At 41.3% G+C, this 23009-nt stretch overlaps 2 protein-coding genes across 2 annotated transcripts in view; both read left to right on the plus strand.

Annotated features, from left to right (window-relative positions):
• LOC120957747 (uncharacterized) overlaps positions 1-23009 on the plus strand; it is a 457854-nt gene that overhangs the window by 301267 nt on the left and 133578 nt on the right. The gene's annotated exons all lie outside the window — the stretch shown is intronic.
• The window catches only part of LOC120957744 (pseudouridylate synthase RPUSD2-like), a 203896-nt gene continuing 192637 nt past the window's right edge, over positions 11751-23009 (plus strand). Inside the window, exon 1 of the mRNA XM_040380097.2 lies at positions 11751-12185. Within this exon, the coding sequence (XP_040236031.2) occupies positions 11991-12185 (195 nt within the window). The 5' untranslated portion in view covers positions 11751-11990. The remainder of the gene's footprint in view (positions 12186-23009) is intronic.

Below are 23009 nucleotides of genomic sequence, written 5' to 3' on the forward strand. Positions count from 1 at the left end.
TTGGCTCTTTTTGGGCTAGGACCCGCACAAGATGGGTTCTCATAATTTTGGCACACTTTCTTGAACACTTCTTATGGAAAATGAACTTTTTATCACGGGAAGTGGACACTTCGATACGCTGAAGGGATTTTCAGAAGGAAGGAAGGAGGAAGGATGTTATAGACAACAAGTCCCATTACATCAAGTTTGTTCTTGAAGTTCTTTAACAGCAAAAGAAAGAGTCAAGAGAGTATTCCATAATGAGAACCCCTGAAAACCCTATAAAAGAGTAACATGTTTTGAAGATATTAAAGGAATACAAATACAAGTTATAGGGTTAACGTACCTGTAGTGGTGGTAGTACTAATAGTGGCGGCATTGCACTAAAATGCGTTCCATACAAAAATTTAAATGTAATTAAGTTAGTTATGTTCATGTAAAATGTTCTCTGGTCGTTTACAAAGGGTTTAAAAATTTAATGGTGCCATTCCGTTTCTTAGAAACCAAAAATTCCATTATTTTGTGAGATGTGTCAACATTTTTCCAAAATCCTTAGGATTTCATAACGAAACCCATATGTTTGTAAACGCACTAAATGAGCTCATAGCAACGCTAATAATTAGTTTTTTAACAAAACTGCTATGAATGTTATTGATTTATTAAGTTGTATTGCCTTTTGACCAAATTTTCGCATTTTTAAGTGTTTTGTTTTAGCATAGTGCCATTATAGGCACACAAAACAGGCATGTGGTCCTATAGTGGTTTTAGTTATAAAATCCGTAAGACAGGACACATTTTAGATTGTTTTTCTATTACATTTTTGAAATGTTGTACTGTTTTCTCTAAAATAAGCAACAGAAATGAGTTTTCTGAAAGTAATTTACCAAACAAAAGGCCAAAATTCGCATTTCTGACTAGATAAAAATCGATTTCGAATCAAGCCCGCTCTTTCGGGTGTAAGTTGCCCACAGGTGTTATACAGTACTTTAGTCACTATTTTCATCAATCAAATATATACATTTTTTACGATCAATTATCTTAGCTATTCATTGAAAACAGTTGCAAAACTAAGTTCCATTTATATTATACACTGTTTTTGGGGTATCTTTGTTTACTACCACTATATTACTACCACTATAGGAACCATACCACTATTATAGGTACAACGAAGCAGTAACAAAAATATGTTTTTTTTCGGATTTTTTTTGTGTTTATCACATCAAATATTGTTAACGAGGTTATGAAATGAGTAGTGATTATTACCAAAATGTAACATCATATTTCAAATGATTTTTCCCACCAATTAATAAACAAAAAAAGGAGTTCAAAATCGATTGTTCTAAACACTGTAAATCAAACTGAACCAAAATTGTGATACAATAGTATTCCTGTATTAAACAGCAACTAAATGCTTCTAATACTACTGCAAGCAGCGCATCATTGTGAACACTTCACAAAGCGACAGGCGAAAAAACACACGTACATGCGAGCGACGTAATTATTTAAATGAATTAATTTGCTCAGCAGAACAACTTTTATTGTGCCATTAAAATGAAATGCTCTCCAGCGAAACAAATCCTACGCGGCACTGCGCGCCACACCCAACAGCCCATAACTCATGCGAATTTTAAATCTCCATTTCACGCTGCTGGCACGCGTTAGAAAGTGTTACACTTTATTGGTACCACGGTGTACCAAGCCGTGGTTGCCGTGGTAAACGTTTAAAGAGAAACGTAATGGGTTTTTGAGCATGTACAGCGCTAGCTTTACGCGTGAAAATCGCGGGTACCTACCATTGTGTGGCAAGATAAAGCGGGTGTGCGTGTGAGTTTTGCATTCGGAATGCGTTCCCCGCAAAAATCAGTACCAGTCAACTGCGGTACGGCACTGTGGTATGGCTCTGTTTTGTGTTGTTCTTACGGTGAAGTGAGTGGCTGGATTTGGAAAGCCTCCGAATAAAAGCTCTCCGTCATTAGAGCGTCTGCAGAAATGATTTTTGCGTTGCATAAGGTGAAGGAGAAAAGCGCTAACTAGATAGCAGTGCCGGCGAGAAGGAGCGTTTTGTATGAAAATCTACTGCACGGAGCTTAAATTTATTCTGATGAAGCAACATTAACCCAAATATTATACAACTCTGCGCTTGGGCAGAACACCCAACTCGCACTTGCAGTTCCTATCCTTTTATCCATTCTTGCCGGAGAGCTTGCCCGAATCTTGCTGACCGTGCGAAGGTGCGAGCACTTTTGCCGAGCTAAAGCTTACACTGTGAAAATTCATCCGCTTACGAGCGACGGAGATTGTGGCATGGATGAGATGAGTGGGCGACCTATGTAAGCGTGAACGCAAAATTCCTTACCGTCGTACAGGTGCGTGCACAGAATAGCAAAATTTCAGACTCGACTGCGGACAAAGGGAATTTCGGGTATTTGGCTGGCTAGAGGCTTGAGTGAAAGGTGGAGACGAATCGATCCTTCGCAGGGCTGTGCTTTGGCTTGGAAAAGTGGGCACGAAGTGTGCGGGAAGCGAGCAACGCTTAAGAATATTTTGAAAGGGCGTAAGTTACACGTCGTCACCCGGAAGCCGTACTCAGCACCTGGATCGATACCGTAGGAACGAAGGTGAGGATTCGTTAGGATAAGCGCACTGACAAGTGCTGATAAAATCTGGCTGCACCAAGAAACGGAATAATTAGAAACACGAAACAATAGGGGAACTGGCAGTGAATCACATCCTTTTTGCAGTGTGCATTCTTCGTGGTTGCGGTTTCGTTTTTTTCCCCCGTTTTCGTTGTGTGCAGTGGAACCTCCGGATGCGTCAGTGGTGCAGTGCCGGGATAGACCCGAGCCGCTCCAGGCGTTTTTCTTTGCATTCCGGATTTGTGCTGCGAACACTCTAAGCCATGTGTGTGTGTGTACGTGTTCGCTACCGTTCGCTACCACTTATGGCGCTTATGCGTGCGAAAATCTGCAAACAAGTCAGTGCATTAATCTGCTCGAAGCTAATTTATCTCACCCGGTGCAATAAATCAGAATTCTAGCACGGTCCATTCGCAAACGGTTCGCTTCTTTGCCAGAGTGCAGAACTACCCGGAACTGCCTCCGGACGGTGAAAGGGGGCAGGGAAGGAAGGGAAAGCCGATCCATAGTGGCATTGGCAAACTAGCCCCAGAAGACGGGTCCGAACCGGGCCGAGAATAATACGAACCGCCGCAGTTCACCGAGGGCCAACCGTGCAGCTACGGCGTGTCTTGTTTCCGCCGGGTGTGTGATAGCTTCTTGAAAATTAGTAACAATGACATCCAATAAAATGTACCTTCCGGTACGAAGGGATGGCTCCTTCGTGCCAGCAGGAAAACGCGTTAAGCGCATACCGAATAGCCGTAACCATCTGCTAAAGGGAGTTATGCACCTGGTGAACATTGCCGGTCGGACGAATCTTTCCGATGCCCTCGGTTGCAGCACACTACACACACACACACACACACACACACACACACACACACACACACACACACACACACACACACACACAAACGCTCATGTGGGTCAGCTCTAAATTCCACTCGCAGGGTTGCGTAGGTTCTTTGTCCTCTGCCTACTCTCTGTGGAGTGAAGTCTCCTGTAGCTTCCGACGTACTACCAGCACACATGTGTGCCTTTAGCGTACTGGTCGGGAAGTATGGCCGCCAATGCATGCGCGGGGTGAAATTGCTGAAGAAACTGATTTCGTAGTGATTATCAGAAGACGGTGGCCAGTTAGGATTGCGTATTACGTGATTTATGGAAGCACGTGCGAGACCCGATAGTCGGCAAAGGCCATTGGCAAAAACAGAGTCCCTTTGAAGTCCCCGTGCGTAGGGCCGTGTGCTAACTTTGTTGTTATTTCGCAGGCTTTATAGCGCGTGGTATGAAGCGTGTTTTTTATCTTCTGCATGGTTTTACACACAATTAATTGTATGGGGCGTTCCGATTGTGCTAAGGAATAAACACGCGAGCTCATATAAAAGCCGGGCGTGGTTCAATTCCCGTCATCGTTTATCCTAAGGCTGATTATACTGTTATACAAATACAAATTAGGTAATGACATTCAGGCTCGATATGGTCTGAACACAGCATAAATATTAATAGTTTTTTTTCTGTTAAAAAAAGATTTTTAACAATAAAAAGTACGTCGGATTTAAGTAAATGATGAAAAAAACTAAATTAGTTGATTTTTACATCTAAAAATACAAACTATCAAACCGAAATAGATTACAGTTCTTGTTAATGAAGTCGAATAGTCGGAACTAATATATCGTAGTATATCGGAACTAATCAAACCAAAACAAACAAACAAACAAGTAACAAATATAAAAATAGTTACAGAAGGTCTGGAAAAATAGAAAAATATAATAATTAATGAAAACAATTTAAAGTAACATCAAGCACCTTAACAAGTTTTCCCAAAATAAATCCAAAAGACTTAAAAAATACGTAAAAATGTATTGAAAAAATCAATCAATAAGGATAAAACAAATTGTGACGTAGGCAATGCTGTAAAACAACAAAGTTCTGCAAAAACAATAAACAACGACTACACATTAAAACAAAGGGACTACAGTAATTACAAGAAAATGAAATGAATTAGCACGGGTGTGCCATCAATTGCTGCAAAACCACTTCTGACAGCGATATTGGTTGTACAAATAATTTAATTTGAATCACATATCAATTAATGTTATCTACTCCAACGCACAGCCCGCACATATTGTCAACAGTATTCACATATTCATTAAGCAGCAGCAGCAGAACAGCCCATCCACCATCTAGGCTAGTACAGTTACAGGAAGACGTCTCGATGGTGCAGTTACTGGCGACTTGCAAAGGGTCCATCCAATGCATACCAAGTTGCTGGTGGGACATAGGTTTCGGTTGTTCATTTTGGACCACCGGTTCCGGACAAAACAGCAGCATCTTAGTAACGAGTTGCGCTTCCCGTCGGCGGTGCCATGTATCGTCTTAATCTGCATAAAGTAGTAAACGGGCAGCTTGGTTGTGCTGCATTGGATCGGGGTTTTAGCTTCGGGGAGGATGGCTCTTGAATTGCTGATGGCGATGGTTTCCATTCGCAATGGATGCATCCGATTTTGGGATGCCCACGAGACGACAGCAAACAAAGGATGAGCTGTTTTCTGGCCGAGCACTGAGTGTCCGGCGTGTGGTGGGCGTGTGATAACACACTAGCCGTATTGTTGTTGACCGGTGGCATCATCGAAGACACTCCGCTGACCTAGCGGATGTGCCATTATTGTGAAAGCAAACTGCTTGCGAGTGCGGTTACATGAAATTCGCAACCGGCGGTTGCCTTAGGGAAAAGGCAGGAAAGTGGACGCTGTAAGGCAAGGTTACTGTTGGGACGTATCGTTAGAAACGAGAAATGAGAAAAGGAGCTGCTCGTTTTCGCTTGCACTGAATTAATGATGTCTAAAGTGTCCGATTTGTGTCCACAAGCTTGTTTCAATATTTTGTGATAATTGTGGCTGAAATGTTGCTCGTTGGCAGTGTTAGTACAGGACCCATCAGTACTTTATTTCATTACATGGGACTGTCATTGGAAAGTATGCCATGTCATAAGTTTATCGAAGGGATTTTGCATTTTGGATACAATAACAATCATTTTAAATTACAAAAAAGTCTCATACTGTCGTTCCCTAAATTTGTCGTTTGCTTAAGTACAACTGGTATTTTGTTTGCGTATGTTATAGAGCAACTCAGTTTCGATTTCCACCGTACCTCGATAGAAGTTCTCCACCTTTTTCTTGAAACTAATTATTCACCCAAAACATGAGCTCCATAACTCTCTCCCCGTATGGTTGGTTGCCATAGGTATGTTTTTGTCGGGATTTTTTTGTCCATGGTAGCTCTCGCTGCCGCATACTCATTTTCCGAAGGAATGTTGTTTTACTTTTTTTCTCTCTGTATCGTAAATTTCCCATAAAAGTGGTACATATAAAATGCCAAACGGAAAGCCAGCAGCGAAGCTGATGCACATTTCCTCATGATGTCGGTAAACGAAATTCCAGCTGTGGCTTACACAACGAAACTACGGCTGCTTGATGGAGTTTTGGCGGTTTTAGCCCAAGTATTTATTGCGGTGTACGGTGCGATAAATCGGACGGGCTGTACAATATAACTTTGGGAAACTTTATTTACATGCAGCGTTCGAATTTGGACGCGAAATGTAAGGGCAGTGTTTTAGCGCACCAGCACAAACCGTATACGTACTAACCCGTGCACGGTGGATGCAGATTCTTGTTCCAAATGAGAGGCGCTTTTCGGATGAGTTTCTGGTTGGTTGATTGAGCGTGTTTTTTTGTTCTCTATATAATCCATCTCAATAGATTACAGCAACACTTACTGTTTCTTGTAATGATTGCATAACGGTTTTTTTGCCATCCTAATGCTGTTTGATGCTATGAAATGTAATGAAGTATCAGGAAGTTCGTGTTTTGTTAAAGAATATTTTATTATTCTACTAATGATCCAAAAATCAAAGTCGTTTGCTAGGCTAGATGCTAAATAATTACAAATACCTTACACAAGTGTTATTTACAATATTGTACAGACTCCCTCCCTACACATCCCGGTAGATCCCGTGGAACAATCGTCAACTCATATGACTTAACAAAATAACGATCATGGGTTCAATCCCCGGTATGGATCGTGCTTCCCGCACATAGGACTGGCTATCCAGCTATGGCTAATTAATATGTCACTGATAGCCCGGTTCATCTGTGCCACTAAGCCTTCATCGACGGCGATTGTTGTTGCGCCCAAGAAGAAGAGAAAAAGAGACTACAATCAATTTTTTATACTAAACATTCGATATGATTATTATGAATATTTGATTGTAATGATGATGATCTGATCTCGTGGTATAGTCGTAATCTGGTACGACTTAACAACATGTCTGTCATGGGTTCAAGCTCCGAATGGACCGTGCCCCCATACGTAGGACTGACTATCCGGTTATGATAAATAATAAATCACTGAAAGCCAAGCCCATTGTGGTACAGGCAGGCCTTGATCGACATCGGTTGTTGAGCCAAAGAAGAAGACGAAGAATGATGAAGGTAAAAAATGGATAAATATAAAATATAAATCAATGGAAATAAATATATCAAAATAAGAATAATAGATAATTGTGTAAGAATATGTCATCGATGTTTTACTTAATTTTCGTATAACATACTCAGAAATACCAGCACCTAGTAATGAGGTTTTATTGCATTTTATATTTTAAGATGACTTGCTAACTATTCACCTTGCTGAAGAACCTTACGAGAATTTTATTTAAACTTTACTGTACAATATTTAAAAATTATCGATCACCTGATCTTGCGGTACTATTTTAGTTAAAAAAAGTGTTGATTGCACATTTATTTTATTCCGCAGAAGGGACGGCTAGCCGTATTATAAGTGGTCTAATACCAGTTTTTTAGTTGTTCTATGATCAATGTGTATATCCTTTATCTAAACCAGGGGTCTCCAAACTACGGCCCGCGGGCCACATGCCGCCCTCAAGAGCTTATAATGTGGCCCACGATGACTTTGCCAGAGTTAACGTTAATTAAATATTACGTTATTTTGAGTTTTTTTAAGTAAAATTGTATTTTTTATTTGTCTCAGACAAAAATCCAGCTTTAGTAACACGAACAAGTATCAGTGTGCAAGTATCGTTAGTATTTTGTTATAAAAACGAGATTTCAACGTTCACTCATCAGCTAAAGGTAGCGTCAAATGACCCTCAACATTGTTATTTTTGAAGCAATGCGGCTCGCGAGCTGAAAAGTTTGTAGGCCCCTGATCTAAACGATGAGGTGAGAAGACAATTTGTTTGGTACAAAAACCTTAAGTGATTGGAAATAGGATTGATTGGATTAGATTGGAATTGAAATTGTGGGATTGGCTTTCAGTGACTTATGGTTTCCTCCCCCCGCCCCCCCATAGAGGGATAGTCATGTCCTACGAATGGTGGCACAGTGGTCCATTTGGGGTTTGAACCCATGACGGGCATGTTATTAAGTCGTATGAGTTGACGACTGTGCCACGATACCGGTAATAACCGGACCGGAGATAATCTCATACTTATTGTAATAAGGGAGGTATTGCTTAAAGAAGTAGAAAAAATAAAATGTTGTTGTAGTTAAACATAAAATTAACTTTGCTCACTAGTTGAACCACGATTGGCTGCCAACAACGCATAACATCCTGAGTTTTCGTAACAGACAATGGAATACAGGTGATACCCGAGATACAACTATATTTGGGACCGAAAAAATGTTCCACAGCAAGGTGTAAGTCTGAATAATCATATGTTGATTAACTGGCTATACATAATTTATAACCTAAGTTGAAGAGTCGAAAGTAAGTGTTCACTAACTAGGATATTTTTACTTTTCTGTTAGGAGACGATGTTCATTAACTGAAATGAAAATCATAACCATCAAAGCAACCATAAAAAATCATTTCCATGGTTTACCGTATTAATACACGATGCGCAATCTCAGATTGCGCATATATTCGTTTTATCAAAACATAAGTCATTTCGCGTAGCCAACCCTGAGCTTTAAACGTCATTTCCATACATTTTCAGATTGCGCCAAGATTGCGCATAAATTTTCAAGATTATATGTCCGAGATATATATATATTTTTTGACAGATAAATATATCAAACCGACCCGTTTGACAGATAGATATATGCGCAATCTGAGATTGCGCATCGTCTATTGCTACGGTTATCTTTTTCCATTCGCATGCGTAGGATCAAAGTGAGTTGATTTATCAGGTGGGCTTATCCAGTGCAATTTGACGTCTAAAAACGAAAATAGGAAGAAAACCTGGTTTGACAGTTCGATCCATAATAAACTGGGTGCTTTGATAATTGTTCCATACACTTTTTTCTAAGTCTATCCCAAGGATTCACAATTTTACACGATATTTGAGAACAATCAGAGGTCTGTTGAATGAAACAAAATGATGTATTGAGGGGCACTGTGATAAGTTCCTTACTTTAAGTATGATACCGTATTTGGTTCGATTGATACACTGCTGCTTGCTTGCTGACTGGACGGATTAAATAATTGTTTCCTATGTATCAGATTTTGCTAGGGAAATGTGTTGTTGTAATCCAGTAACCTTCAGATCATCATTTTAAACCAAGAACTGACCGTCACGTAAGTTTTTTTGGCTTCTTTCTTCGTGCTACGCCTGAGTAAAACCACATACCATTTCTGCGAGATACTGTTAAAACTTCAAGGCATACTAGATTTTGTTATGGAACAAACCGTCAAATTGTGTGTCGATGTATTGGTGAGGAAGAACACCATAAGCCCACCTGATATACAGTGAACCCTCTCTTATTTGAGAGGCGATGGGACTGTCGAATAAGAGGGGTTTTCAAATTACAGAGGGTGAAAGTGAATGAAAGGTCCAAACAAACAAGAAAGAGACAGAACATTTAGTATGCAGCCTTAACTGTTGCTATAGGAAACTGTGCATACGATTGCCAATTTGAGCATACATCATTCAATAACCATGGCAACACCATACACAAATAAGAGGGACACAGATTTCAGAGGTTTTCCAAATTAGAGGAACAAAAATGTACTGGAAATCAAGGGACTGTGCAAAATGTTCAAATAAGAGAGGGTTTTCAAATTGGAGAGGTGTCAAATAAGAGAGGGTTCACTGTATACACTCACTTTGCGTAGGATGCTGGATGTTGTACGTTTGACGTTTAAGTGATTTTTAACTGCGATGCATCCCAGTTAGCGAACATCCAGTTAAAAAATATTTCAGTTAAAAAACATCCAGTTTGCAAACACTTTCTGTAGCATATTTTAACATGTATCGAAAATGTATTAATTTTATTCGAGAAATCGTTTACACGATATAAATATTCAAGTTAAAGTTGTCGGGTATTATTTATAAATGTGTATGTAACATTTAGAAATAAGAAATTTAAAAAATACTAAAAAATGTATTTTAAAACGAATTTTAACTGTCAAAACCAAAATCGTCATATCTGCGATAACTCAAGATGGTCGTATCACAAAGGTCTCCAGAATGAGTAAAATAAAAAAAAAACTGGGTCTAATAGCAAAACATTAGCTTCTTAACACGAATGATTGTGCAACTAACACAAGAACGTAAAGTACAAATCGTTTTTCTACTCACTTTTGACAACCAAATCCATGCAAAGAAACAGTGTTTGATCAATCGTAGTGATATTTGAATACAGTGGAGCGCCGTATATCCGGGCTTCTCGGGACTTGATCTCGCCCGGTTAAGCGAATAACACGGATAATGAGTCAAATGATATATTTTATCACTAATTCCAGATTAGGTTTTGGAAAATTTTCTTATTTTTTGATAAAAATAACCCAGTTTTTATTTAGTTCCTATTTTTCCAATGAGAATATTTAAAATTTGGCACGATTTATAGTGTTTTTTGTTATGACAATGTGCTCTTATAACCGCTTTTTCAAATATCCTCCTGCGCACGAAATGTCACCTTTGTATTAAACTGTCATTTCTCAACAGCAGGGATAAACAGAAAGCCGGATAAAAGGTACCCGGATAAACGGCGCTCCACTGTAATAACATAAAAACTTTACTATATTTTAAGTACAGGCGGTCCCCGAGATACACGGTTAATGGGGACCGAAAACGGCCGCAAAATACCGCGTATCTCGAATTTCCGCGTAAGTCGAATCTCGTGATTTCCTGCTAAAATATCACAAATTTTCGTGTAATTTTGCAAGTAGGGGGCGGTTTTAGTCACTTTATGAATTATTTGATATGATTCTGACTGAAAATAACTGTTTTAAACCTTTTGAAATAGTTTTTAACATTCGATCAAAACGGAAATTATTTGGCAATTTGAAATTGATGTGTCAAATCAGTACAATTTGCTCAAAGAATTGTCAAATTTAGAAAACCGCGTATCTCCGAATCCGCGTATAAGAGGTACCGTGTATCTCGGGGACCGCCTGTATATGTTTTCTTTGTAAAACACGATAATTTATGATATATAATAAATAACTCACGGAACGAGACAAAAATAAGAAGCATAACTTTGTAAAGTGCGGATTACCGAGCGTGAACATTTTAACAATTTAACATCGTATTGCGTACCTCCAGGCGTTTGTCTGATCGATAATGTATGTAGAATTGTCATTTAAGCATAACTTTTAAACATTTATTTTATTATTTTTTTATTATACCCCAATCATATTGATAAAATAAGTAAACAGCGCATTTATAGAAATCAAGAGTACCAGACATCTGTTGTACAGGTGGTCACGGAGATACACGGTTAATGGGGACCGAAAACGGCCGCAAAATACTGCGTATCTCGTAATTCCGCGTAAGTCGAAACTCGCGAAAATATCACTAATCTTCGTGTAATGTTGCAAGTAGGGAGCGGTTTTAGAATTGATGTGTCAAATCAGTACCATTTGCTCAAAGAACTGTCAAATTTAGAAAACCGCGTATCTTCGAATCCTCGTATAAGAGGTACCGTGTATCTCGGAGACCGCCTGTATTTATATTTTCTGTCGAAAACACGAACGCCTGAGAGAAATTGTACGCTACGTTAAGTATCGATCGAGATGTTTTCGACAGAATGCCGCAATATGCCAACGCTAATGTCAATCGCAGTCGACTTCTCTCGCACAAAGCAACATGCGGAGAGCGAGAGCGAGCTGTCAAACTCACGCGGTTCTTCAATGGCGTTTTGTTTACAAACATTGCGGTGCGGTTTTGCAAGCGGCGTGTTCAATTTCGATTTTACCAAGTTTATTATCAAAATTGTAGTGATTTTTCACTCGTATCGAGTACATTCTACAGTTTTGCAGCGAATACAAGTGTAGTTCAATACGAAAAGTGAGAGTAAAAGTGAAAATCAACTGTGAAAACATATAAACTGTGTGGCATTGTGTGTACCGGTGTTTCAAGCTCAAGCCAGAATGGAAGGTGGTGGTGTGGTTAAGCAGCCGGCTGGTGTCGACGCTCGTTTAAGGCATGCACAAACGCAGCATGGCCATTATAGCACGGTGGACGAAGAGAACATTGTCGTTTTGCAGCGATGCTTTACGCCACCGCCGCTGGAAGAGGAGGCAGCCAAGGAAGTGGTGTGGTTCGAGGAGGTCATGATATCCGAGGTAAGTGGTGCCACGTTTCAGTTTACCTTCTGTGATAAGGTTTTCATTGTTCGGTTATACAAACCAAAGTTGAAATTATTTTCGTATGTGCTTTCTTCCACTACACGTTAACGGATTAAAGGTTAAATATTTATAAAATGTTTTAAATAATGTCTGCTCGTAACACAATCCCCTTGGCTTAGTATCTCGAACAAAGGTTTCATACATATGGAGTTAAAAATTCTCTCTGTACCCCCTGCTAAGTCGTACAGCCGTCAATTTTTCAAGCCCTGTTTCTGTCCTCGACAGATAGCCCAGCATACACTTTTGGTGACTTTAGGTAGGCCGCCAAGACCGATTACGGTTGTAGTGTCAAATAATAATAATATAAAAAATAATAAAAAAGTTTGTTGATCCGTGCCGGCGAATATTGTGCTTTTTCCTTTGCTTGAAAGCTCAGAACATGTGCCACACTCTAAACAGTGAATGTTTTCCCACACCATCGCCACACCAGTTACAGGACCTGTGATAACACATACCGGACATAATAGGTCGGAAATTAACATCATTCAACTGTAGCCGATATGTACACAGTTGTTTTTTTGTGGGTTTGTATCTCCTCGAGCAGTCTCGGGGCCCTGCTGATGAGGGCTGATGTCTGCCTGCACAGTACCAGACGATGCAATTATCCTTTTCGCCACTCAACGAGGCGTGACAAAGTTCTATCGTGTTGACGCAAGCTGTCGTGTGTTCCGTCTTTCAGCAAGTGTCTGTTGTCTGTTGTCAGTGCTGAGCAGGCACCATTGTTTCCCTGGACTCGGTACTCGGATCGGTCCCTGGGCTGGCTCCGGTTTGGAGGTCCGACTGGTAGCAACATCTGCTGACGAGATTGTTTACAATTAATTTACAGCCTTGATCCCATATTTCATCAGATAACGTCGTACCCCGCCCGGCCCGCCAGTGGAGGTCGGCGCGTATGTGCAAGGCATATGTTGGCTTACTGCTCGTTTCGTACCAGCGGGTTGACAGCGGCTGAAATGGCCACCGTACTGCGAGGCTGAAAAAGGGCCCATTTAGCTTTTATCGTTCCAAGAAAAGGATTTGCAAACCTAGATGTGCCATGATCCTCGCTGGCAGCAGACTAGAAAGGGTAGGCTCGATAGGATGATTAATGGTACTAAAAATAACAGAATTATCCAACACCAGCCTGTTATGCTTACGCCGTGGCATATTTTATTTGTGTAATAGAACCGTAGACTTTTGTTTTTAGAAATATAGAATTATACGTTTAATTTCGACCATTATTCTGTTAGCAACACATGACACACAGCCTTGATTTACAATGAATTTTAGTTATATGATTACTAAGCATGACTAACTTTTCCTAGAATTGCATCTTAAACAGCGCTTTAAGTACATTTTTTCTTGAAGATGACTGGACTGCCGTCAGCAATGCCCTAGATGTCTTGTCGCTAATGGCGTTTGTTTCATGTTGAACCCGCACTTGAACGTACGAACATTGTGGGAGTCGTATAATTAGCATTTTAATTTCAAATTGAAACCGTACACGTAAGCAGATTTGCACGATGGGCTAATGACTATGGTCGTATTGGGGTTATATTGAAATAAAATAAGTATGGGCTACACAATGGCAATTTTTTTTAAAACAAATGCTTTTTAGTTTATGTTACAGAAAGACTGATAGTTTTTATACAATTTAAATAAAAAAAAACAGTTAATTAGTCTTGATCAATTTTCTTTGAAATAGTATTTTTCTATATAACCTATTGGAAATTTAGCTCTATTTGATGTTGTCCTTTTTCTGGAAGATGTTTGAATACAACCTGACACGTTATTTTTACCTTTTTTTTAAATACAATACGTGATGAGGGCTACCAAAGGTTATACACATTGTTGCATTTAATTAAAATACTCCTAGGACCACTTCTGTACCTGGTACCGATCATTAAATTGTAAAAGCAGTCAGTACCTCCTTTCATACGCAGAGCATGCACAATAGGCCAGCCTAGACAAGTGTGGTTCGACGTTGGGCAGGGAATAAGGGCTGGTGGAAATGGTTTCTCAAGTGGATTAATGCTTTTCAGACAATCGCACAGATCGAGTATGTAAGTGCTTGTGTGCGCGTTCGGCGGTAAACGACGGGTGTGGAGCGTTGCTACCTTGCAGAGGGGTTCGGGTCGGGGGAACAAGAGCGTGGAGGGAGGAGGAAGCTGTTGAGATTGTTTTAATAAGAAAGTTTCATTTTCTTTACCAGGAAGGTCCGTCCGGTACGATACGTGAGGCAAATCCCGGGTAACCGCATTTGATTAGGAACGGTTCAGTGAAAGCATTTCGCATCGGCTGTGACCGATGGGACCGGCGGTAAACCGGCGGGTCCTGGTCGGTCGGTTGGAGTTTGCTCTGTACGATTCCTTGAGATGAATTCGGTCCCGTATTTGGGAGCGCCGGTTGCTCAGACACACGCACACACACTCATTCCTTCTTCATTCGGTCCGTTTCGCACGAGTGGAAAATTTATTTAATTGATCGTTTAAATCCGATCCCAATAGACAAGTGCGGGGTGAGGTTGCTGCTTGTTTGCGTGACGTTTGGTTGCTTAGGACTGCGCAATGTTGTTTGCCGCCAGTGCAAAGGTAGCTCGCAAAGTGGGGCAAGATGCAGACGGTTTGGAGCGTAATTTGGGAGCTCCGTCCTGGTCCGTGTAACTTTTAATAAACTTCTAGCAAGGGCGAGTGAAAGAGAGAGAGAGCACAGAACAGGGAAGAATTAAAGAGACCGTGTTACGCATACATTTACAGCGCGATGGAGGGTAGAGATTAGCGCAGGGTGGCAAGGGTCAACCGCACGTGTAATTAAGAAATGGAGACTAATTAAACGGAATCCATTTCGTGCTGAATGCGTCTCGGTGCCGTAATGTTTAAATAGGCATTTCGTCAGTTTAGCCGACCGGCCCTTTAGCCGCGCGTTACGAATGGGCGGCCATGGGGTGTCTAAGCGCATAATGCATATTGTTTCTGCTGGGTGGGGAACATAATGGGGACGCCAGGAGGTGTCCAGCAGCTAAAGCATTAAGGATGGTTAATGGACTTTTACAGGAAAATTAGACTGGTTTAGTGCGGGTCGCTATTGCGAAGAGCAGGAAGCTTTTATTGTGATATGCTAAACTACTGCGGAGGTGTTGAAAGTGGGAAGCGGTTTATGTTGCTTTCATTGAAATGATTTATAGCTGTACGGGTATATCGTTACGTTTAACTTCAATGTCAAGTGTTGCAATGCTAGAATAGAAGTGGATGGGCAGTACTGGTAAACCCTCAGATTCGGAACTACCTGGTTCTGATTCCGTTTTCGGATTTGATTCCAATTCTAACTATGCTTCTGGTATAGAATTCATTTGAAAATATTGTACCGATTTTGGAATCGATTATGTAGTTAAATCCGGATTCAATTCTCGAGCAGATTCTGAATCGGTTTCGAATTTTGTATAGGATTGGATTCAAACTAGTTAATTTGGTCCGATTAATGCGCCATGTTAGAAACTTATGACGACCCATAATTTAACCTACAACTGAAACCAAAAAATAAAGAATCACAAACCCATACTCGTTCTGGAATTGATACTGAACCCAAACCGGTTCTGGCAGTGATACTGAATTCATACCAGTCCACGAACGGATCACGAACTCATACCCGGTAGAAACTGATGCAGAATTCGTAGTGGTCTTGGAACTGATATTGTAAACAAACTGGTCCTGGAACTGATACTGAATCGATACCGGACCTTAAACTGATAATTAACCCATTCTGGTCCTGAAACAGTTCCCAAATTTATTCTTTCTTGAAATCGGACCCGTTAAGAATGCGGAACGAAATGTGATTTTGTTCCTGTCCTGGAACCGACACAGTTCCTGTTTCGATCAATTAATTGATTTCGCAGGTCAATTAACCATGCGCCAGTATGCGTGTAGCCTAGGAATTTGCGGAGAAATTTAGCGTAGTAATGTATGCCCAAATATTATAGTGATTCCGGAATATATTCTACTTTCGGAATGATTAATGTTGAAAATAATTTGAAAGCAGTGATGGGTAAATATCATTTTTTTCTGGAATCGGATTGATACCCTTCGGATCCGGTACCCATCAGAATCGGACTTGGAGTTACTCCGGACTGTTTTAGCGAAGGGGAGGAAAGACGAATCAATCCGGATCATACCGGATCACTTTGGATAAGTTCGGATCAGTCCAGATCAGTCCAAATGGGTATGGAAGCGTCCGAACGAGTCTGGTCGAATACGGGTTAGTAATTTAGGTTGGCGGTGCAAAAACAGTCAGGCTATTTGAATGTCATATAACAAAGAAAGCTATATAACTTTGCTACCACCAAGGGTACCTATATAGTACCAGTACTCACATAAGCCTCTGAGACATGGACACTGTCCAAATCTGACGAAGCCCTCTTAGCCGCGTTCGAGAGGAAGATGCTCAGAAGGATACTTGGCCCCGTATGTGTGGAAGGACAATGGAGGAGCCGCTATAATGATGAGCTATACGAGATGTACGGCGACCTCACTGTCGTACAGCGTATTAAGCTCGCCAGGCTCCGGTGGGCTGGACATGTTGTACGCATGGAATCGGACGACCCAGCCCGTAAAGTCTTTTTAGGCCGTCCACAAGGACAGAGGAGGCGTGGTAGGCCCAAATTGAGGTGGCAAGATGGCGTGGAGGCATCCGCCATTAAGGCCGGGATAACGGACTGGCAGACGAAGGCGCGAGACCGTGAGCGGTTTCGGACACTCCTGAGGCAGGCCAAGACCGCAAAGCGGTTGTAGCGCCGGATAAGTAAGTAAGTAAGTATAACAAAGAAAATTGTTAGACTGTATTGTATACCTTCGATTACTTACATGCAGGTGAATGAACTCATCAATAATTGTCTGAACTAGTGATGAGTAAAGTTGGCAAAAATCCGGAGTCTACTCCGATCCGACTCCGATAAATTCGGAATCGACTCCGGAAGGTAGGTCCGCGCTTCAATATCCGGAGTCGTTCGGAATCGTCCGGAGCCGTACGGAGTCGCCCGGAGTCGCCCGGAGTCGGAGTCATCTTGAGTCATCCGGAGTCGTTCGGAGTCGTTCGGAGTCGTTCGGAGTCGTTCGGAGTCGTTCGGAGTTGAAATCGAACTAACAATATTCGGAGTCGGATCGGAGTCGTGGGTGCGCTCCATACAGCACATCACTAGTCTGAACGATGATAGACAGTCATTTTGCGAATAAGCAATTGTAACGTCAACCTAAACTACTTGCTCGGACGTTACCGGATACGTTCAGACTGACCCAAACCCATCCGGACTCATCCGGACTCATCTGGACCGATCCGGACTCATCCGGTCTCATTCGGACTGATCTGGGCTCATTCGAACTGATTCTTGAAAAAAAAGAAAAAAGACATCTCTTTGCATTAAATGGTTTACATCAATGTTTAAATTCAACTTGATTCACGCTCCAAAAATTTTTCTAATTCGGAAATATAATGTTATTCGGGCTCCAGAACCAATTCAGAATAGATCCCCGAATCGATTTCAGGTAAATTCAAAACTAGCCGGAGTGTATTTCGACCGTAACATCATGTTTGCCAATCACTAGTAAATATGTTTACTCCAGCGACGAGTTTCATCAATGTATAGCCATTGATGGAAGCTAAACTATGTTATTTTTAAGACAAAGACTTAGCGCAACCAATTGAGAGAATTGAAGAGGCAAAAGCATGAACATCTTCATTTACTAATGCATGCTGGAAACTCGAGACTGTAAAACATTATTGATGCTATGTTAAGACACGTTTGATGATATCTTAAACATTTTATTACATCAAAACCCTGATCTGGATCAATTTGACGGGCTGCTGGCATGCTGTCAGCCAGCGTACGGCGCCGGCTCGGCAACGGCGGTGCATTAAAAAATCCAATCTTTACCTATCGGCTATCGGGAGTCGCAGCAAAACACACACTCAACCCCAATGTAACCGAAGACAGAAAAAGCAATCAAACTAACCCCAATGGACCTTGAAAAATGAACCGCTTCCTTTCCCCCATCCCCTCGGGGTGCCCGATGGAACGGGTTCAAGAACGCTTGAGCGGACAAGCAGCTCTTGGTGGTGGAATACGCATGGAACGGCGAACCAAACAACTGTGAGATGATTGCTTCCGAAATAGAAGCTCTCGAATATCCCGGTCCGCCGGTCCGGCCGGCCCGGGGAAGTCCAACGGGAACGCCGTAGTTCTTCGGCAATAATTCTCCAATCACCGTTTCGGGTTTGAATAGACCGCCATGCACGGCCCGTATCGGTGGAATGCAGTCTCTAAAGATCGATCGGCTAAGGTTCAATCGTAAACCAGAGACAAGTACACACACACACACACGCGCGCGCAGAGTACAAAGTGCACCCCGGTACTGGGACGCTTATTTCAAGTAAAAAGATTTAGCGCTGTAGAGTTGGTTTGGGTTTGCGTTGGTAAATTTAGGCAACAAGCGCTAGCACCAACTGTACAGACAACCGTTCTTGGCCACCGCCATGCATTGGAGTGTGATTGTGTCGGAGTCATAAAATCGACGGACATCCGACACGCCACCAGGGCTAGGTGTCAGGGAAAACGGTTTTTGCGGGAGCGGGTTCGATACGATGGCGGTTGGTCCGTACGGTTCGGCCATCGGAAACCCTGTCGCATCGTGTTGCGCTATTCATTCGAAGTGTGATCGATGGAAGCGGTAAATTTGCTTCTAGGTGAAACCGGAAGCGTGAGTGGGATGTTTTTTTTATTTCGCTGGTTCCTTCGTATCATTCTTGTTCAGGGGTGCGCTGGTACTGCTATACAGTGTTGAATGTTGTCATGTTTTAATGTTATAATGTTTTTTCAAGGTGTTTTCTATTATTAATTTTTTTCGTTTTCAATATGCTTTTGGATGATATTACACTATACATGTTGGTTTAAAAAATGTGTCAAATTTGGTAATTTTGCATACATTTTATTTTTATTCGGGATGCAATTGAACACACCAAGCTAATTATTTTATTACCTATTTGTATTTTTCTATAACATTCTACATGCGTGCTACAATTGGTTTGCACAAAAATAACGTCTTGACTGTCGGGGTAAAGATCATCCCTTTGTGTACCTTGTTGTACTTGGCGTGTCCCTCAACCAACCTCTTTGCCTGCCAAAAGAACCGCTTCTTTCAAGCAATCCTGTTCGGTTGAATAACCCTCCAGCGCCCTTACCAGCGGGGCAACGGTGGTGGTACATTGCCTTGCAGGATGTTCTACGGGTACGAGAGAAAGATACAAAAGACTTAGATGACACTGGTCCCCCGGTCATGAATTCATTCCCGACGGTTTTGATTCGGCCCGGTATCGCTCGGAGTCGGTTAGTCGATTGGCACGGTATTTGCAAATGGTACATAGGTTGGGGAAACTCGTGCACCGTGGATGTCCCCACTGGATATGGTAGTGCCTGGTATTGAATGTCAAAACCGTCGTCCTTGGAGAGCGCTGGCATTCGTTTGGTGAAAATAGATTTTTTTTGGTGTTTTCAGTTGCAACCTCTGCCGGTGCTACCGTCGTCGTCGTCGTCGTCACCTGTGTTTTGGTGAAAACTCCAAGGCATCACGGGCCTTTTTCCAGCTGCAGCAGCATGCCCGGGGTGCGGGTGTAGCTAAAAGTGTTGACGGTGCACCAGAAGGCTATAAATAAAGCAGCAGCAGTAGCAGCAATAGCAAACCGGCAGGCTAGCACCAAGTGCCCCCGATGACGCTTTGCTGTGAAACCATACGTTGTGTGTGTATGGGTATTTGTATTTTCCTGTGCTTTTGTCGTTTGGATATGGCCGGAAGAAGAAGAAAAAAGTCATTCCGTTGTGTGGCGCTGGAGGCTCGTGCAACAAGGGGTGGAAAGCAATTTGGATAAGCTTTCGGTTCGAATTCCAATGCTAAACCAATCCCAATTCCGCCCTCTCTGTTAGCCGTACGTACGAGATCCGTAGAAACTCACTTTCAATATGTACTCCCTGAAGATGTGTTTCACTTTAATTTAAATTTTCCGGCAAGGATTTACTTGGGTGGGTAGTGGTGATAGCAACAAGAAACTAGAATGACGATAATATATGATAACTTTAATGAGTAGTTTTTTTCTGCTATTAATTATTACACGTAATGCCATTTTCCAACGTAATTTTCATAAATTTTGCTATTTGTTATCATACTTTAAAATACTGCAAAGCAAACCGGTAGTTCATGATGCAATAATTAGCTTGCCACCACGCCAAGAATCACAACCACCGCCCGGCAAACGGTGCGATCGAGCAAGAAGGGACGAAATCTTACTCCATCAAACATCATTTAATGTTTTATGTTGCGTATGAAAGCCGGTTAGCATTTTTGACACGGAATGCTTTTAACGGCTTTCGATTAGTATTCTAGATGGCCCGGTATCACACGGCCAAACCATGCAAACTCATCGCATGGCAGGCCGACAATCGGTCCAACAACTCGCCAGACCGTAGCAATGAAATTATGTAAATGGGGTTGCATCCAACCCTTTACAGCGCTACAGCTTGACTTTTGAGATGCTGTGTTGAAGTTGGCCGGTGGATTGGATTCTATACATAGGATGTTGCTGTTGCGGTTCTCAGTGTTTCAGTAGAAATGTGATAAAAATGGCTCTCCTCTACCTAGCCACCCAATGGGGAGGTGGGCAATCATTTTGAATGGTTTTCGTTGGTGGTAGGGCATTTGGAATGCTTTTTTAGATGATTCTTGGTCCGCAAATGAGTGGAAAAGTTAGATTCTATACAACGATCGCTTTCAAAACTGTTTAATTACAGTTTTGTTACGCAAAACTAGCCACATTAAACCCCGTCCTATCTACTTCATTTCTTTGTTATTTATGTTTGAATTGAAGTGTTATTTGAACACAAAATTACTCGCAAGTTCACATGGTGTCTCACTTATGCGTGGTTATTTTCTGCGTTATGGTCAACCTGTTACAGTACATTCTTGCGTCTTTATATGCTGCATATTGTTCGTAAGTGTCGGGTGTGTATGCGTTGAAAGTTCTATTTTTTACCCTCATCGAAGGAAGTCACTTTTTAGCTGCCCAAAAGTTAAATCGCTGACGTGTACTATTTCGCCATCGGGGCCAACGAGAAACGCAACGAGGTTCGGCGGCAGTATTATCACATGCTGACGATGGTCGTTACCGACAATGGTTGGGATATGGCTTTGGGTACGCCTTTAGCAAAATGGCTAACAAGCGTTCAACCGCGGATTACAACTCTAGCCGGTGCAGGGAGTTAGTTCTCGCATGCCAAGTTTACCTTCGGCTCATAGCATAACTGTCAGGCCTTTATAGAGAACGTCCCTTTCGTCGGTTGGTGATGCAAGCGGTTGTGTTTAAATAAATGGTTACCGTTCCCGGGATGGTTACCGGGCTACGGAGTATGATGTCGGTTCTCCCAAAGGACGCACGTCCTGAAACCAATGCAAAAATAGCTGATCCAGAGAATAGGCTACGGTCGTACAATCAACGGTCGTACAAGCAACGGTCGTAGCTGATGAACGGAAACGAAGGTATGTTTTGTTTGCCACTCTCCAAACCCATCATGGATGTGTTTTTGAAGCTGTCGGTCGAAAGTGTTGAGATGTTAACATTTTGTGGTGTTTTGTAGGACTTCTTTCACAAAAATGTGATTTATTGCATTCTGAAAATCATTGTTCTTTGTACGTGAATGAGCTTTACAGATGCTTTAATGTTAAATAGTGCTTTGTTTTTATTGTTTATTTATATTGTGTTTCAAAAACTGGGAATTGAGAGATATTGGATTCAAAATAAACTTGTCAATCAAAAGTGTGTCGTAACACCAGGGTCTTCCACTTTACCGGAGATCATATGGGATATTCTCTAGGGGTACTTAATTCTTTCAAATTAACGGGTTGGATTTGTGTTGGTTTGCTTTAGGTGCTTTTTCATTACAGTGATGACGAATACAATAATGAGAGCTAGGAACATGCCAATAAGATTTGATTTAATTTATTTAATTTATTTGGATATATTGTCGGACCTTCTCAGGTCTACACAATCAGCTTAACTAATCACACTTAAACTTAAACTTAAAAACTATCGTTCCTGACATTCAGCGACTCCAAATCAAGCAATATTGATGGCACCATTGATAGTAAGGAGGTTAGATCCCGTTAGACAAAGGAAGGAGTCGTAAGGCGTACCTAGTAAATTTCCGCTAACGCCATCCATCAATTATTACTATTAGTCAGATCTACTTCAAGGAGTATTTGAGCAGATTGAATAAGAAAAACAATCAGATGGCAACTCATGTCACTGAAAGCTTACCTAAACATGCTTCAAACATTACAAATTAAGAGAAATCCCTTTTTAGAATGAACTTGTTACAAAGATAATTTAAATATTAAATCTTACCCAAATCCCGAAAACACACCACAGCTTCCAAGTTTTATAAGCATCTGTTTAATTTTCACATAATGCTGCTGTACAAACACGTGAGCTTCAACCAAAAAATCAATATTTGTTCCCTACTCCTTGTTTGAATCGTCTCACACATACATACACACACATACAGTGGCATTAGAGAAGTAAAATAGTAGTTGTGTGAATATGGATCCAGTATGCACACTACTTCACCGCGACCGCAAATTTAAATTACTTTTCAATTAATTTTAATTAGGTTACACTTTCTTAAGAAATCATAAGGTGCTTAGCCTCCTCCTTTCTTTCATGCTAAACTACTCACAGAGTGAGAGAGAG

This window comes from Anopheles coluzzii, chromosome 3, assembly GCF_943734685.1.
Source record: "Anopheles coluzzii chromosome 3, AcolN3, whole genome shotgun sequence".
Taxonomy (NCBI): domain Eukaryota; kingdom Metazoa; phylum Arthropoda; class Insecta; order Diptera; family Culicidae; genus Anopheles; species Anopheles coluzzii.